Source organism: Anopheles gambiae, chromosome 3 (assembly GCF_943734735.2).
Source record: "Anopheles gambiae chromosome 3, idAnoGambNW_F1_1, whole genome shotgun sequence".
Lineage (NCBI taxonomy): Eukaryota > Metazoa > Arthropoda > Insecta > Diptera > Culicidae > Anopheles > Anopheles gambiae.
The window spans coordinates 3,978,534-3,993,525 of NC_064602.1; the positions used below are offsets into that span (position 1 = coordinate 3,978,534).

Consider the following 14,992-nt stretch of genomic DNA (forward strand, 5'->3'; position numbering starts at 1 on the left):
GTCTCTCCGCCAAATTCGTATGCTCTTCTCTTCTCAAAACGTTTGTGTAGCATTTATTTCATAAAGTAACTTAATCAACACGCTTTTAGTTAGTGTGTGTGTGTCCACGTTTCCAGATCGTTTTCTTCGTTCTGCCCCCGTCTTCTCGCCCAAGATAGCGTTCGAAAGCGTTCTGAGCATGTACATCTCTCATTTGCATTGCTTTACTGTGGTTTGTGAGTTGTGGGATAGAGTGCTTACCAGTCTATTGTATGATTTTCATTCATTACAGAATGTTTCTGTGTGTGTGTGTGTGTGTGTCCTAATTATTTGTGTTTATTGTACACGTTGTGTTAACACGTTTGAGTGCCATGTCAGCTACCTATGAGTGACACTGATGTGTTGTATCGAAAGCCCTTGAATAAGAGAACGGATGCTGTTCTTGGCGCACTTTTACAACCGCACATCAGTGTAAGAAATTAAGTCACCCCCCAAAAAAGAAAAGGTCTTTGATAAACAACGACCCAATCATGTTGATGGAACATGCTCAAGAGCACGCACATCTAGGATGGATGGTAAACTGTGTTCGTTTGAGGGCTCTTTCGGCGATCAAAAACAGAAGTGAGCTTCTTTTCCATACAATCTTCAACATGTTCCCACAGCTGCAGAGCCGTAGCTAAAAAAAATAGTACTTTCGCGATCAATTTACACGTTTTCTATCGAATTGGGAAAACATTTTTAAAATACTTAAGTGTTTAAAAGAAAGAAAAAGTTAAGAAAAGTCTATGGTGCAGGCAGCGGGACATAAAATGAACTAGGAAAGCTCTTGCACATGGGATGACGGACGCGTGTCGTCGCGTCGTTAACCTTTTTCTTCTGCTCGCCCAAACAATGCCGCACAGCAATGAGCCCGAAAACAGAATATACTAAAAGCTACGAAAACAGAATTCGTAGCTATATATAGAGTGTCAAGAAACAATCAAATCTAACAATCGACGGCTTGATAATCGCTCTGATTCAGGACCACCATAGACTAATGATAATTCATAATTTGCTTAAATAACCTAGGCTCTTGCGTGTCGAGAGGTGTGTTTATGTGTGTTTGTGTGGATATTGGTTGATAGATCCGCTATACAAGCACCTCGCCGTTTCTAGTCTTCCGGTTTCTCCGCACTTGCTTCAGCTAGTGCCGGAGCTTCGAATCCCTCTTCCGCACCACCTTCAGCTGCCGGTGACGGGTCGTTATTGGTCGTCTCGTTTAGCTCCGTAGTGGCATTGGCCGGTTCGGTGAGTTGTTGTTGGCCGTCTTGAATTAATTCTGCAATGTGACGATAAAAAAAGCATCAAAGCAACATTAGGATGTCACAATAATAGAAAAAGGGAAGCGTCATTCCTACGTTACCTTTCTCGTCAACGAGCATAAAAAGTTCCTCGGTCGTCAAGTTCTTCGCCGCCTCCTCGAACTTGGTTACCTCCTGCCGGAACCACTCCCAGAAAGGCATTCTGCTGTCCGTCATTCCCAAAATCACCTAATTCGGTGAAAAGAGAGTGATTAATAAACGATGCACTTGCACACAGCGTTATCGTACTGAGCGTACTTTAAAGCGAGAATATATCTGTTCTGCCTTGTTCCGAATTTGCTGCGCTTGGAAATCGAACTGAAGCTTCTCTTTGTCGTCCATGTTCCACGCTTTCGCATTGCCGACGTACTTTCGTAACCTCTTCATCGTTTCGACGCAGTTGGGATTTTTCTTCAGGATCGTCGAAGTAACGCTCAAATCTAGAACGAAAAGGACAAGGGTCGTTAAACTGAGATCCGCAATGTTGGCCCAGTGGACCGTTTTTTTTCCTCGGCACTTACTTTCATACTGTTCCATCAGCTTGACGCATCGTTCCGGATCGGCACAATTCAGCTTCACCGACGATTTTATATCCAGATTCAGTTCCACCAGTTGCCGCTCGAGCTTCAACAGGTATAGCCGCTCATCGGCGATTTTTTCTGCAAAAGAGTGCAAACAATGAGTTTTGAGGATGCGATTTGATTTGAGCATAGTTCCCCCACATACCGAACGGGTTCAGCTTCTTGGTCGCAGCAGGGGTAGCCGCCTCCTTCGCTTTCGCCGGTGCAAGAGTCATCGCTTTCTTCTTTGGCGGCGCTCCTGCCCCAGTGCCACTGTCCTCGTCATCTCCGTCCATAAACCTTTTCTGCTTTATTACTCTACCCCTTCGACTGGTGACTTCCTTCGTTTCGCCGCCGCTGTTGTCCTGCGACACCGTTGTCGCGTCGTCCGGCTTTTTCTGCGCTCCATTATTGGTTGCGTGCGCGGCGGCGGCGGCAGTTTTCTTTGCGCCAGTGGATTTTACATTTGCATTCGATTTGATTTGAGCCGTCTGGGGTGTGCTGGCGTTCTCATTGCCATACTGTTTGTCTATGACTTCCTGCTTCACATTGCTTGTGTTGTACACGGTAGAGTTCGCCGACACGTGCGACTCATCGAAGGTGGTCTGGAATGTGATGAAAGAGTCAGCAGATTAGAAAATGGCACCAAAACGGCACCAAAACGGCACTAAGATTAGCGAAAACTTGATGCCAAGTCAACAAGTTCGTTTATCAATCCCGTTTCTACTTTACTTGCCTCGGCAGCGGACATTGACATTTCTTTCGATTCCGCCATATCATCGATCCCCGATTGTACCGCCGCAACGTCAAACGCAAGCTAGGGGAGAAAGAAAACGATAGTATTGTCGTGTGTGTTCTGTCCATCGCACAGAGAGGCCGTTTTGCGTGAAGCAGGTGGTTGAAACGCACGAATAATTCCTCCCGCACCATCACTGATTGATGAAAAGCCCAACTCAGCAGCAGCATGGCGCAAGAAAATTCATTTTTCACCGCGCCGAAACCGACACACAGCTGCTCTTACTAACCACCACCACCCGCTCCACCCACGCGCCTCCTGTTGCTCTAACCCATCTAAACCAACATCATGACACACTCACACTTACAGGGCTTGGATCGTCACCGCTCAGGGCGGATTCAATCTGTAGCATTGCTTCCTTGAAGCCCTTCCGTTTCATGATTTTTTCCGTCGCAAACTTCTCCTTCGACGTTTCGTACGCGAACAGGTCCTCCTTCTTGATGTTGGCGCTAAAATGGAACGGGCAGGAAAAATCCGCCGTGAGTGCCACATCTTACATAAATGGCGCCGTACGCACACCGCCCGCCGGCACTTCCGCTGCCTCGCACAGCATTATCTAGCCCCAAGCCTACTTACGTTTCGCCCGTTCCGTAGAAGTAGACATTGTATTTGTTCTTTTCGATCCGCGTGACCTGTCCCCGGGGATTGAGGTGGTGTCGCATTTTTATGGCGGAAAAGAAAAGATATCGATGCAGTAAGTTACACGGACCATTAAGCTTGGGTGTACGCGGATCGTCCACACAGTGCACACACACAACGCTGTGCGGTTCGGAGCATGTTGTCCCTTGCGCTGGCTTACCTTCGCTGGCCAGGGTGGGTAGCCCTTTACTTTGGCAAACACCAAATCCCCTATCTCGAAGGACTTTTTGGACGCCACCATCGCGCGTGCTGCTGCTTGCCTGTCGTCGAGTTTGTTTACGCGGCGATAAAACGGAGCGTTGATGCCTCTTCCGGCGCAATCCAGTCGCTTCTCTGCTGTCTCTTCGCCTTCACAGCGGCCGTACCGAACCGACAGCACACTTTTCGATTGAGCTCTATTGCAATGATTATGCTGTTCACGCGCTTGCCGCGTATGTCTAGAGATGCGGTTTCTTCTGGCTGTAATAAAAACGCGATGTTACAAACGTTAATTCCCCGTACCAAACACAAGAACAACTTTTGGCAGTTTCGCCTGGGGTCGCTGCTGAAATTCACCAATTCACCGCGACGTACCAAATCGTTTGACAGCTGGCGGAATGAGTTACCGTTGCTTCGGAAAGGCGACCCGGTTGGCATAAATGGTTTACGTTGGCGTGGAGGAAAATACTTGACACGGCATTAAATCATGGATTTTTGGAAATAGGTTTTGTGGAAAATTACTTTATTATTTTTGGAAGCTTCATGGCTGTATTTTGAATCGATTAAATCGACCTACCAGGAATTAGGCACTTGATACATAAAGATGAGTTCCCTTTACTTTTAAAATGAGTTCCTACAACTGTGATTTTTCATTTATTATGGAAAAATACATCGGAATAAGCTATAAAAAAAAAATGCGTGTCCTCTGAAAAATTATTCTTTTCATAACAAGATGTGATTTTGTACATTTGAGTGACTGCGAGTGCTAATAAGTAAAGGTTAGTAGATATCAAAATAAAGAACTCAGTTGATTAGTCATGCGAAATATAGTGGAGTACCGATTTTCCAGGCTCTTCGGGACTCTACCTCGCGCGGATAGTCGTATAACACGGATAATGAACCAATTATTTATTTTATCACAAATTCCTGATTTATTTCTGAAATTTATATTATTTTTTAGTAAAACTTTGCCAGTTTTTATCAACTTCATGTTTTTCCGATGAGATTATTTGAAGTGTGCTGTGAACTATAGTATTTTTTATAAACATGTGGTCTGATAACCTTTTTTTTCAAATATCCTCTTTAGCACGCAATGTCTTCTTCTGAATTGTCGTTTTTTAACGATTAGCTTTGACTCGGCCAAACTCGTTTAGAATAGCAAACACACACTCATTGGTGTGTTCAAAACGAGACTTCGATACTATCGGACGATGAAACGATGATGATACGAAAAAATAAAGAGTCCTTGGATGGTATTATTGAATCCGTTCGTAGCGGGGACGTACGGCGCTCACATGAAATTCTAGTGATGGCAACACATTTCTTGCGCCCGGTCCTACAACGCCGCGGTGAATAACTGTAGCAACAATCTAGTACGTTAGGAAAATGAGTGTCGGAACGTACGCCGCCGCTACGAACGGATTCAATAATACCAGCCCTTGTGTTCAACCATCGAACTTAAGATTGTTAGGAACTTCATATTTGTGCTACAAATGACATTAGATAGGCAATTTGCGTTATTGTGACACAAATTTCAACCTCTTTTACTTCCATTTCTACTCCCAACTTTGTAACTCACGCTGTTGTGCTATTTGCCAGCAGGGGCCTTCGCGCGCGCGCACGGTCACTCAACCAAAGCTGTCAATCCGCCAGCAGGGCGAATGGAGCGTTTTCCCCACACAAAGCGTTTCGCTGCCAGTCGCATCGGGCAACACCACAGCAAGCTCTCTCAAGTGTTTTTTTTAATGGCTGTCAGTTTTAATGGTTGGATTTCTCTAAGCTCGAACCTGAAAGAAAGTCATCTTTCGACCCGAAACGGCTTCTTTCTTTCGCGTTACTGTGTTTAATCTGGTGCACGGAAGTTGCCAGCTACAGCTCCCCAGCCCGAAACACCAACTGTGGGGCCCCAGTCGCGGTGGCCACATTCAGTCAGCCAAGAGCGTAGCAAATATCAGTCGATAATTACGACGAAACGGGTAAGGAGGACATGACGTTTTTTTCTTCTTTTCTTTCGTGCCTTTCCCTTTCCTACTATGTGCACCTTCCCATTGTGTGTGTTTGCAACGAATTGCTCCGAACAAACCCGCTTGCACCAGACGGGGCGCTCCGATCCCTCGAAACAACGGCGCACAAACACTCACAGGCACACATTCCGATTCCCTTTGGATGTGCGGAGGTAAAGGGAAAACTCTTCAATTTATCGATGGTGGTCCGTGATGGATGTTTTTTTTTCCTTGCTGGGTGCGAACATAAGTTTTCGTTGGGTGCGTAGGAAATCCTTCTACGACTGTGAAAAATAGTGACGAAATATAGTGCGCTTGCGAACGACACTGATGTAAGAGCAGCGCCCCGAGTGCCTCGCACGGACGGAATAGTGTGAGAAGCACAAAACAAAAGAGAATTGTTGCAAAGCTCGCGAAAATGAAACCAAACCCCCCTTTTCCGTTGTCTGACGATGCAAAAAAAAGGCCAGCGATAAGATTTGGTCCCCACTTTCCCAGCTGTGGCTAATCTGTTACCTTTTTTTTATACGTTGTTATTTTTTCCATTGTTTTTGTGTGCACCACCAACCCACATCTCGTCACGACACGGTGTGCCCTATCTCTTCCTGGATGATGATGGTGCGGCTGCTGCTACCGACGACGACGGCGATGGCTACTGCGACGCACAAACACACAGAACGCCCTGGGTCTGTGCCTGGCTGGTTCGTGTAAATAAACCACGTTGGAGTGATTCTTTTTCCACCCCCCCCCCCCCCTCGTGTAATCGTGTAATTGACGAAACCACACAACAGCACGCAGTAGACGGAAGGAAGCATTGAAGGATCTCTCCCTAATCCAATGTCTAAACTAAACTCCCATGGGGCTACAGGGCTTAAGAATATTAATCTTGAAGAGGTAAGCGTAACAACAGTTATCTGGTCGAACAGGGGCTAATAAAACCGTTTCTTTCTTTTCATGATGGACCATCCGCCCCCCAACGTCCGCCACCTTCGTGATGACACTCACTCGCCCAGATATGGACCGATCTGGAAGCAGGGATAAAGCAGGTGTACAAACGGGAGCTCAGTTTGGGCATCGCACGCTACATGGAACTCTACACGTAAGTGCAACACCAACCGGAAGTGTCGCGCTCTCCGTCGCTCGCTTCCTGCGATCGAATTGTTGTTCCGGAAATGAATGTTGTGTGAATGTGTCAACAACACCGTGCTCGTGCTTGGTGCATTTATCTGGTTTGGTGTCTGTGGCTGGATAAACACAGACATGTGTGCGTGTGTTCTTGTGTTGTTGTGTATGGTGCAAACACTGAGATGAAGCAGCAACCGTTCACCCGCGTGTGTTTCCTTGACCCCTTGAGGTGGTTGTAACAGGACGGTCGTGAGATAAAAAAAATCCCAGCAAGAGTGAATACGGGTGGGGGAAAAAAGCTGTTTGCAAAACAATAATCCTCGCGAGCAATGTGGTGCGAATATTTGGTGCTGTTTTGCGTGTTGAACGTGTTGATGTTGATGCTGTTTTAGTATTATTGTTGGAATTAGATTTTTGCACATCCAATTGCAATCCGACTGCACATCCAATTGCAATCTGATTGCACATCCAATTGGAATTGGTAGTTGAAACTACCCACTACAAAACCACCTCCCCAGTGCGTTCCCTTGTGCTCTCGAAGGTACTTTCAAAACTTCAGACTTGTTTTGTGTGTATGCGTGTGTGTGTGTGTATGTATCGTGTATGCGTGCGTGTGTGAGTAGTGCAACCGTGTGCTCGTGATGCTAAAATAAGCAAAGGAACAAAAAGCTAGTCTCACACAACAAGTTCGTAACGAGATTACCAATGCGGAAGAGGCTTGCGATGTTTGCGGTTTTGACGTCCTATTGGGCTTGCAGCAGCGCAGAGTCGTCCCCCTAGTGCTTAGTATGTGTGATGTTGTGCATTGTGGTGGGATCAGACAAAAACAACAACAAAATGTCACAGCCACGCAAGACACAACGCGATGTAGCGAAGGAATCCCTTTCGCCCTGTGAGATGGTCAGTAATGCGATGGTGAGCGGCGCTATGAGAAGTTTACTTTTTCATTGGTCAAATTGGCGTTGAAAAAAGTTTGTCTCTGCACAAGCCGTTATTGCGATTGTGCCTACTCTTCGTTGCGTGTGTCTGTTGCTATGGGGAGCAGCGCTGCTGCATTCAACCCAACATACACGGCACGGCAGCAGCAGCTCGAGTGCATCTTTTTTGTCGCTCTTGATCGACAGAACTGTTGGCCCGGCCTCCATGTTGCATATTGATGCGCGCTGGCTGGCTGCACAAACGATCAAAGTGAATTTCATTTCCCTATAGATCAGTGCACTGCCGGCCAGCGTAATGCGCTGTCTGAGGAGGAAGAGGAAGGGGTGGGGTGGAAGAAGTGACTGTCGTGATCTATTTTTAAAGTTTCTATTTTCCTGATTGGAATTTTGCCGCTGTAACGACACAACACAGCACCCGTTCGGGGTTTGGTGCCTGATGGTCGAACACACAGCGCTGAAAGATACGTCGTCGTCGTCGTTGCTGCAGAAGAGGCAACATACTGTACTTCTTGCGCTTCGGCATGGCGAGACAAAGCTCGGCGATTGTTGCTGATGATGATGCACTGATTACAAAACAATGAAGCGACGGCGGGGTACGAATGAAGCACAATGGAAGTTGAAATTTGTTTGCACAACTAAATAGAACCGGACACAACAAAAGGCTGCGATTGGTGGGCATGCTAAGGGAGTTTGAGATGTCGTCGTTCATTGTAGTCTTGGTGTAATGGGTCGTCCCCTGTCCATGTTCCGCACGATGGGACCGATTACCGGACTTAAATTAAATGTACAAGCTATGCACTTTAGCGTTGATCACGTCTAATTGACCCTATTTCCACCCTTTCAGACATGTCTACAATTACTGTACGAGTGTCCACCAGCAGCCCAACTCGCGCACGGGCTCGTCGAAGATATCGAAAAAAGGCATCAGCGCACCGCCGGGCGGGGCCCAGCTGGTCGGCCAGGAGCTGTACAAACGGTTGAAGGAGTTTCTCGAGAACTACCTCGTGCGGTTGCACCAGAATGGGATCGATCTGATGGACGAGGAAGTGCTGAGCTTCTACACCAAGCGCTGGGAGGAGTATCAGTTCTCGAGCAAGGTGCTGAACGGTGTCTGCGCCTACCTGAACCGGCATTGGGTGAAGCGCGAGTGTGAGGAGGGCCGCAAGGATGTGTACGAGATCTACCAGCTGGCGCTGGTGACCTGGCGCGGCAACCTGTTCAAGCATCTGAACAAGCAGGTAACGAACGCCGTGCTGAAGCTGATCGAGCGCGAGCGCAATGGGGAAACGATCAACTCCCGGCTGGTGTCCGGTGTCATCAACTGCTACGTCGAGCTCGGCCTCAACGAGGACGATCCGCACGCCAAGGGTCAGAATCTGTCGGTGTACAAGGAAAGCTTCGAGAACATATTCCTGGAGGATACGGAACGGTGCGAACGGATGCTTCATTTGATGTGGTGTAGTCGTCAAGCACTAACGGCGGATGTGGTTTGCTTTCTCGTTGCAGATTCTACACGCGCGAGAGTGCCGAATTTTTGCGCGAAAATCCCGTCACCGAGTACATGAAGCGGGTGGAGCTGCGCCTGAACGAGGAACAGAAACGTGTACAGGTGTACCTGCACGAAAGCACACTGGACCGGCTGGCGGAGAAGTGTGAGCGTGTGCTGATTCACATTCATCTCGATCAGTTCCGGACCGAGTTCCAGAACTTGCTGAACTCGGACAAGAACCAGGATCTGGGCCGCATGTACTCGCTGGTCGCCCGCATCAAGGCCGGTCTGTACGAGCTCAAAGAAATCCTAGAAACTCACATCCACAATCAGGGCCTGGCGGCAATAGAGAAATGTGGAGACTCTGCTGTAAATGTAAGTGAAGCGAGGCTAGTGCGCCTTGGGGGTGTAAAAGCTCATTGTGTTAATTTGTCTCTCGTCTCGTGTTGCCCTCTCTTCCCAAAGGACCCGAAAATTTACGTCCAAACCATTCTGGAAGTACACAAGAAATACAACGCATTAGTACTTACTGCTTTTAACAACGACAGCGGTTTCGTGGCAGCGCTCGATAAGGCGTGCGGCAAGTTCATCAACACAAACGCCGTCACCGAGCTGAGCAGAAGCGCCAGCAAGAGCCCCGAGCTGTTGGCTAAGTATTGTGATTTGCTGCTGAAGAAGTCTAGTAAAAATCCGGAGGAAGCGGAACTGGAGGACACGCTCAATCAAGTGGTACGCGCCGGGGGTTTTGGGAGAAGAATAACGCTTTGCGGTTTGTGTGGTGTGCGCAAACATTTTAATTGCATTTTCCCCACCGCAGATGGTTGTGTTCAAGTACATCGAAGATAAGGATGTGTTCCAGAAGTTCTACAGCAAGATGCTGGCGAAACGGCTTTGCCAACACATGTCGGCCAGCGACGATGCGGAAGCGTCCATGATATCGAAGCTGAAGCAGGCCTGTGGCTTCGAGTACACCAGCAAACTGCAGCGGATGTTCCAGGACATCGGTGTGTCGAAGGATCTGAACGATCAGTACCGGAAGCATCACGAGAAGCTGCGGGACACGCGCAGCACGACACAGAACGAGATAGATTTCAGCATTCTGGTGCTATCGAGCGGATCGTGGCCATTCGGCCAGGGCTTTACATTCTCCCTGCCCTTTGAGGTACGCGTCAAGGCAAGATGGGTCGAGTTTTTGGAATTGCTAACTGAACATTTTGTTCGCTTTGCAGCTGGAACAGTCGGTCCATCGATTTAACAATTTCTACGCCAAGCAACATTCCGGCCGTAAACTGAACTGGTTGTACAATATGTGTCGCGGCGAGCTCATTACAAACTGTTTCCGAATGCGATACACACTGCAGGTATGGTACAGCGTGTAATTTTGTATTAACGGTTTGTTTTTAATGAACGTGTTGTAAATTCCAACTCAGGCTAGTACCTTCCAAATGGCCGTGCTGTTGCAATTCAACGAAGAAACGGCCTGGAGTATCAAGCAGTTGGGAGAAAACACTGGTAAATGCAGCTGGCTCCGTATTGTGGAACAGAAAGACATGGTATATATTTATACTTTTCTCTCTCAATTTGCAAAAGGTATCAACAATGAAAATCTTATACAAGTGCTTCCAATTTTGCTGAAGACGAAGCTACTTAACTGCTACGAAGGCGAAGGCAAGCTACACCCAGACTCCACCATCGAGCTGAACAAGGACTTTAAAAAGTGAGTAAAGCGAGTGAGTGAGCAATGGATGAATTCGTTTGCTGATTTGTATTTTTCGCAATTTCCCTGTCGCGTAAACACAGCCGTAAACTCCGCATCAACATCAACTTCCCGCTGAAGTCGGAACTGAAGGTGGAACAGGAAGCGACACACAAAAACATCGAAGAAGATCGTAAGATACTCATCCAGGCGGCGATCGTGCGTATCATGAAGATGCGAAAGATGCTCAACCACACGCAGCTCGTGAACGAAGTGTTGAATCAGCTGTCCACACGATTTAAGCCGAAGATTCAAGTGATAAAGGTAAGTGGCCGGATCCTCTAGCATTCTCTCCCGTTTGTGTCCCTCACATGTTTCCCTTTTTGCCCACAGAAATGTATCGATATTCTGATAGAGAAAGAATATCTGGAACGTCAGGAAGGACAAAAGGATACCTACAGCTATCTGGCTTGATCAGTGATAATTTTAATCAGTAGTGTAGTTATCTAAAACAAAAACACGTATTTTCAATATCAAACATCCTAGCTGAGCGTACGTAAAATACAAAATCCCCCTCCTCCTCTAAGACAGAACAAAGGTGCGCCATTGTGAAAACACCTACAAAGAAGGATAGCAACGTTTAAATAGTAAATAGAGGCGATAGGCGCGATCAAACGTGACGTAAAAAAACGCAAACCAACATAAACACGAATGTATCTTGATAAACCATACAGTGTGCAGCCACAGCCTCTCGGCCAAGGAGCGGGACAGGGACATGTTACAGTAAAAATACCCTCAGACACATCCACAACAGCCAAAACGGTCCCGGAAAGAGAGCGTGCGTGTGTGAACGCACATAAAGAAACAATGATGTGAGATGCAGAGAACTATGTAGAAATGATGTGTGGAATTCTTCAGCTCATAGCTCATGCTGAATGGACAATTCCACCGGAACCGGAAAACAATGCCAGTAGCAGCAGGGGCAGCGACTGCAGCTAGCAAAAGGCGTGAGGCGCGTTGGAAGTGGAACGTAAAGGGCAGACAGACGAGAAGAGACAGAGGGAGAACAACAACAAAAAGCTATAGAATAATAATATTGGTTGTCTGTTTTGTCTTAGTTTGATTTTTGTTTTGAGATTTTAGCAGAATTTTGAAAATGTGACACAAACGTACACACAACACACATTCTCACAGAAATGGCTACGAACTACGTTTTTGCTACGGACGCACAGCAATCCTCTGTGATGGGAAGAGAGTAAAAGGGAGCATAGGCAATCTGTTTTATTTTGTTCAGTGTCCCGGACTACGCGAGTTGTTGTGTGACTGACTGTTACTATAGTTTGATAGTTTAAAATGTGTGGACGAGCACCACCATATGCCACTCTGTTTCGTTACTCTGTTTTAAGAATGGTTTGACTCCCAAATCTTGTGTTATCCTGCGCTGCTTCTTAGCTTTTGACCCGCCAGTGCTTGTCCTGGGCATAATAATGAAACGCTTTTCGCTCCGGGAAAGCCACTGCTGCATGTGCGTTGAACCTCCCCCGGAGTGCTAGGACAGTGCACTTTACAGCGCTTTTTTTCTATTCAACAACTTCTGTCGATGTTAATTTGTGTGTGTGTGTGTATTATGATTTTATGTTGATGCTGTCTGTAAAAACTGATTCTCATACCATGGATGCAAGCGCGCAGCTACTACTGCATCGAAGGCCCATGTGGTGGAGGCGTACGGGGTCTGTGTCGCATGCATCATTGCGAGCGCTAGTAGGGCAGTACACTACACCCTGGTCGGTCAGTTCCAGATCGCGCGAGGGACAATTCTGAATTCACTTATATTGTGTAGCTTTAAAAGAAGAAAATCCTCTCGGTTCATGTTTGAACAGTCTCTATTGAACAGTGTACCCGATGTTCGAGCTAGGGATAGAGCTAGAAGGATGAGGAGACAGAGAGATACAGAGAACAAAGCTCTTAAATATTAAGGACAACTGAGCTTGGAATAGCTTGGTTAAAAAAAGAAGAAAACTAACAGCGAACATAATTCATTACAGAATTTACTTGTGTATGATCGATCCAGCCAATGATGAAAATAAAACAAGGATCTAAACAGCTAGATAAACAGTAGTAATCCCTTTCCCTTCCTCTATTTACGTGCAAGTCGAGTAATGGTTTTCTAAAATGTTTGCAATTTGCTAAACATAAGATTTCTGCGCTTTGTAACGGACATTGAAATAATATGCCGTCATTTTTAAAAATTTGGAATTTCATTCCGCGAACTGTCAAACAGCATGTCCGCAGAAATAGCACGCCGTCCCACGTGATCTGTCAACTACGGAACGACAATTAGCACTTGTCAAAATCACAAGCATACGCATTTTCGGGCATTTTCTCTATCTTAACAAAAACAGGTAAATTTCTGTTCAAAAAACGCACCCAAAAGCACATTTACGTGAAGGTTTGAGTAAACCACGACTCTCCAATCCGTTCCGCAGCAATGAGTGGACGCGAAGGTGGCAAGAAGAAGCCTCTGAAGGCACCGAAAAAGGAGCAGTCCGAGATGGACGAGGACACTGCTGCGTTCAAGGCGAAGCAGAAGGAACAGCAGAAAGCGCTCGAAGCGGCCAAACAGAAGGCTACCAAGGGTGGCCCGCTACTGCAGGGCGGCATCAAGAAGTCGGGCAAGAAGTGATCCGGCAGCTGTTACCGGAACCAGCGGTTGCTGCTAACCTCCTCATCTGCTGCCACTCAATCCGACATCGGGAGGTTATCCCGGGAGGTCGTCTGCCGCCGTTGGATCGCCGTTTAAGTTAAGCCTACAAATTTCCGTGTTTTCAATGCCCGCGCTGACGGACCCGGTGTGGTTTATACACTATTGATAAATAAACATTTTCACTTAACGATACACGATTTTATTGGTTAGCTTGCTGTGAATAAATATATGCCTATGCGCTCGTAATGGTTATGATCAGTTTCCGCAGTGCAGACGATACGAGTTGTGGAATTGCTGAAAACGGGGGAGTGATGCACCTTCCTTCTATCACTGCACTCGTGGCACTCTCAGCACGGCCGAGAGTTCGCGTTGCCGTCAGTTGGGTGCCGGAACGAAATGGTCGTAGTAGGATTTGGTAAACTCGATCATCAGATCCAGCATACCGTGGGGCACAAAATCGGGATTGCCCTGTCCACCCTCGATCCTTCCGTCCGCGGTGTAACGCATGTAACTTGCAATTGTTGTTTCCGGCGGCACAACGGCACCGTCCTCCACGATACAGTTATCCTTCAGTATGCATCGTCGTCCCTGTTGGAAGGAAAGAGCAACAGACTTAGCAACGTACCACACCAAAGCAACTCCAACAGTTCCACTTACTATCACAGCATTCTTGCCAATGTAAACGTAGGAACCGATCGATGCCGCTGAAACGACGGCTCCCTCGCCAATGAACACATGATCGCCGATCTGCAGCGGGAAAAATGCAACACCCTTGCTGAACTGCTTGTACGGTGGCCGCACGACCGAACCCTTCGAGATGACGCAGTACCGTCCGGTGCGAACGGCGGCCAAATCACCGCGTATGATGGCCCCGCTCTGCACGATCACTTTCCCGTGGAGGACAATGTTTTGCGAGCCGCACAGTACCGTCTGGCGGCTCACCTTGTTGCCGGAAGCTGTTTCCACGTACTCCTCCTTGCTGTAGTACGTGTTCAGGGCGTCCATCGCTGGAAAGATGTGCGCGAACGGTAAGCGACAATTGTTTCTTAGCTTATAATATTAACATATTTCATACCAATGGTTCGTTTGTGCGTGTTTTACTAGTGAAAATCCTTAATTTATTTCATACATTTGTGTGGAACTAAAACTAAACAATTGCACTTTTCATAACAAATCTACGTCTGCACAGTGAAAAGGTGAGGTCATGCAATGTTCATTTCACCAATACACTGACACAACCGTTTGACAGGTAAACGTGTATTATTTTTCTGTGTTTTTCTTAAATTTAAATTTCATCATAATTATGCACAATTTATATTGCTTTTATTCCAATCGAAACAAGAAATCTTTCATAACAATTACCACTACACAACATTTCTGAATGAGGATCGACCACTGTGCCTGTTATATCGACAGTCGACCAACTGTGTGGTTTTTGTCCATGCTTATTCATACCAGCAGGGTTTGTGTCTTGGGTCATTTCGTTCAAAAGTAAGAAAATTCAAACCTCAACGGAATTTTCCAA

At 46.8% G+C, this 14,992-nt stretch overlaps 4 protein-coding genes across 10 annotated transcripts; 2 read left to right on the plus strand and 2 right to left on the minus strand.

Annotated features, from left to right (window-relative positions):
• Positions 1-14: 14 nt before the first annotated feature.
• Positions 15-3,912, minus strand: LOC1277944 (hepatoma-derived growth factor-related protein 2). Of its 6 annotated transcripts, none has more exons than XM_061662814.1 (10): positions 3,888-3,912; positions 3,475-3,773; positions 3,252-3,307; positions 2,983-3,124; positions 2,616-2,696; positions 2,046-2,484; positions 1,841-1,978; positions 1,578-1,759; positions 1,382-1,508; positions 15-1,297 (listed from the first exon to the last, which is right to left on the minus strand). In XM_061662814.1, the coding sequence occupies exons 2-10, from the start codon at positions 3,553-3,555 to the stop codon at positions 1,131-1,133; spliced, it is 1,413 nt and encodes a 470-aa protein (XP_061518798.1). In that variant the 5' UTR covers positions 3,556-3,773; positions 3,888-3,912; the 3' UTR covers positions 15-1,130. The 6 variants fall into 6 exon arrangements, with proteins under 6 accessions (XP_061518798.1, XP_061518797.1, XP_061518794.1 ...); XM_061662813.1 differs by having other exon boundaries at positions 3,832-3,898; XM_061662810.1 differs by having other exon boundaries at positions 2,977-3,124; positions 3,832-3,898.
• Positions 3,913-5,185: 1,273 nt separating this feature from the next.
• On the plus strand, positions 5,186-13,664 carry LOC1277942 (cullin-1). Of its 2 annotated transcripts, XR_009766596.1 has the most exons (13): positions 5,186-5,488; positions 6,192-6,409; positions 6,529-6,614; positions 8,423-9,007; positions 9,085-9,442; positions 9,533-9,796; positions 9,885-10,229; positions 10,297-10,428; positions 10,498-10,579; positions 10,658-10,784; positions 10,868-11,087; positions 11,157-13,165; positions 13,250-13,664. XR_009766596.1 is itself a non-coding variant. In XM_061662805.1 (12 exons), exons 2-12 carry the CDS (start codon positions 6,353-6,355, stop codon positions 11,235-11,237), a joined length of 2,337 nt encoding a protein of 778 aa, XP_061518789.1. In that variant the 5' UTR covers positions 5,531-5,688; positions 6,192-6,352; the 3' UTR covers positions 11,238-11,880. The 2 variants fall into 2 exon arrangements, 1 of the variants encoding a protein (XP_061518789.1); XM_061662805.1 differs by lacking the exons at positions 5,186-5,488; positions 13,250-13,664 and adding an exon at positions 5,531-5,688 and having other exon boundaries at positions 11,157-11,880.
• LOC1277941 (translation machinery-associated protein 7 homolog) lies at positions 13,252-13,664 on the plus strand. Its single transcript, XM_061662831.1, has one exon. The coding sequence runs from the start codon at positions 13,252-13,254 to the stop codon at positions 13,444-13,446; it is 195 nt and encodes a 64-aa protein (XP_061518815.1). The 3' UTR covers positions 13,447-13,664.
• LOC133394089 (dynactin subunit 5) lies at positions 13,644-14,698 on the minus strand. The gene is made up of 3 exons (XM_061662829.1): positions 14,543-14,698; positions 14,125-14,474; positions 13,644-14,055 (listed from the first exon to the last, which is right to left on the minus strand). Exons 2-3 carry the CDS (start codon positions 14,470-14,472, stop codon positions 13,843-13,845), a joined length of 561 nt encoding a protein of 186 aa, XP_061518813.1. The 5' UTR covers positions 14,473-14,474; positions 14,543-14,698; the 3' UTR covers positions 13,644-13,842.
• Positions 14,699-14,992: the final 294 nt, after the last annotated feature.

What these genes read in the sequence shown, in the direction of transcription:
- LOC1277944 (XM_061662812.1), bottom strand. Translation starts at nt 3,555, where the DNA reads ATGGTGGCGTCCAAAAAGTCCTTCGAGATAGGGGATTTGGTGTTTGCC. An exon ending in TGTCAATGTCCGCTGCCGAG is followed by an intron (nt 2,485 to 2,615) that starts GCAAGTAAAGTA and finishes ATCACATTCCAG; the next exon opens with ACCACCTTCGATGAGTCGCA. An exon ending in CAAGAAGCTGAACCCGTTCG is followed by an intron (nt 1,979 to 2,045) that starts GTATGTGGGGGA and finishes ACTCTTTTGCAG; the next exon opens with AAAAAATCGCCGATGAGCGG.
- LOC1277942 (XM_061662805.1), top strand. Translation starts at nt 6,353, where the DNA reads ATGTCTAAACTAAACTCCCATGGGGCTACAGGGCTTAAGAATATTAAT. An exon ending in GTGGAGACTCTGCTGTAAAT is followed by an intron (nt 9,443 to 9,532) that starts GTAAGTGAAGCG and finishes CTCTTCCCAAAG; the next exon opens with GACCCGAAAATTTACGTCCA. An exon ending in GCAGTTGGGAGAAAACACTG is followed by an intron (nt 10,580 to 10,657) that starts GTAAATGCAGCT and finishes AATTTGCAAAAG; the next exon opens with GTATCAACAATGAAAATCTT.
- LOC1277941 (XM_061662831.1), top strand. Translation starts at nt 13,252, where the DNA reads ATGAGTGGACGCGAAGGTGGCAAGAAGAAGCCTCTGAAGGCACCGAAA.
- LOC133394089 (XM_061662829.1), bottom strand. Translation starts at nt 14,472, where the DNA reads ATGGACGCCCTGAACACGTACTACAGCAAGGAGGAGTACGTGGAAACA. An exon ending in TTGGCAAGAATGCTGTGATA is followed by an intron (nt 14,056 to 14,124) that starts GTAAGTGGAACT and finishes TCCTTCCAACAG; the next exon opens with GGACGACGATGCATACTGAA.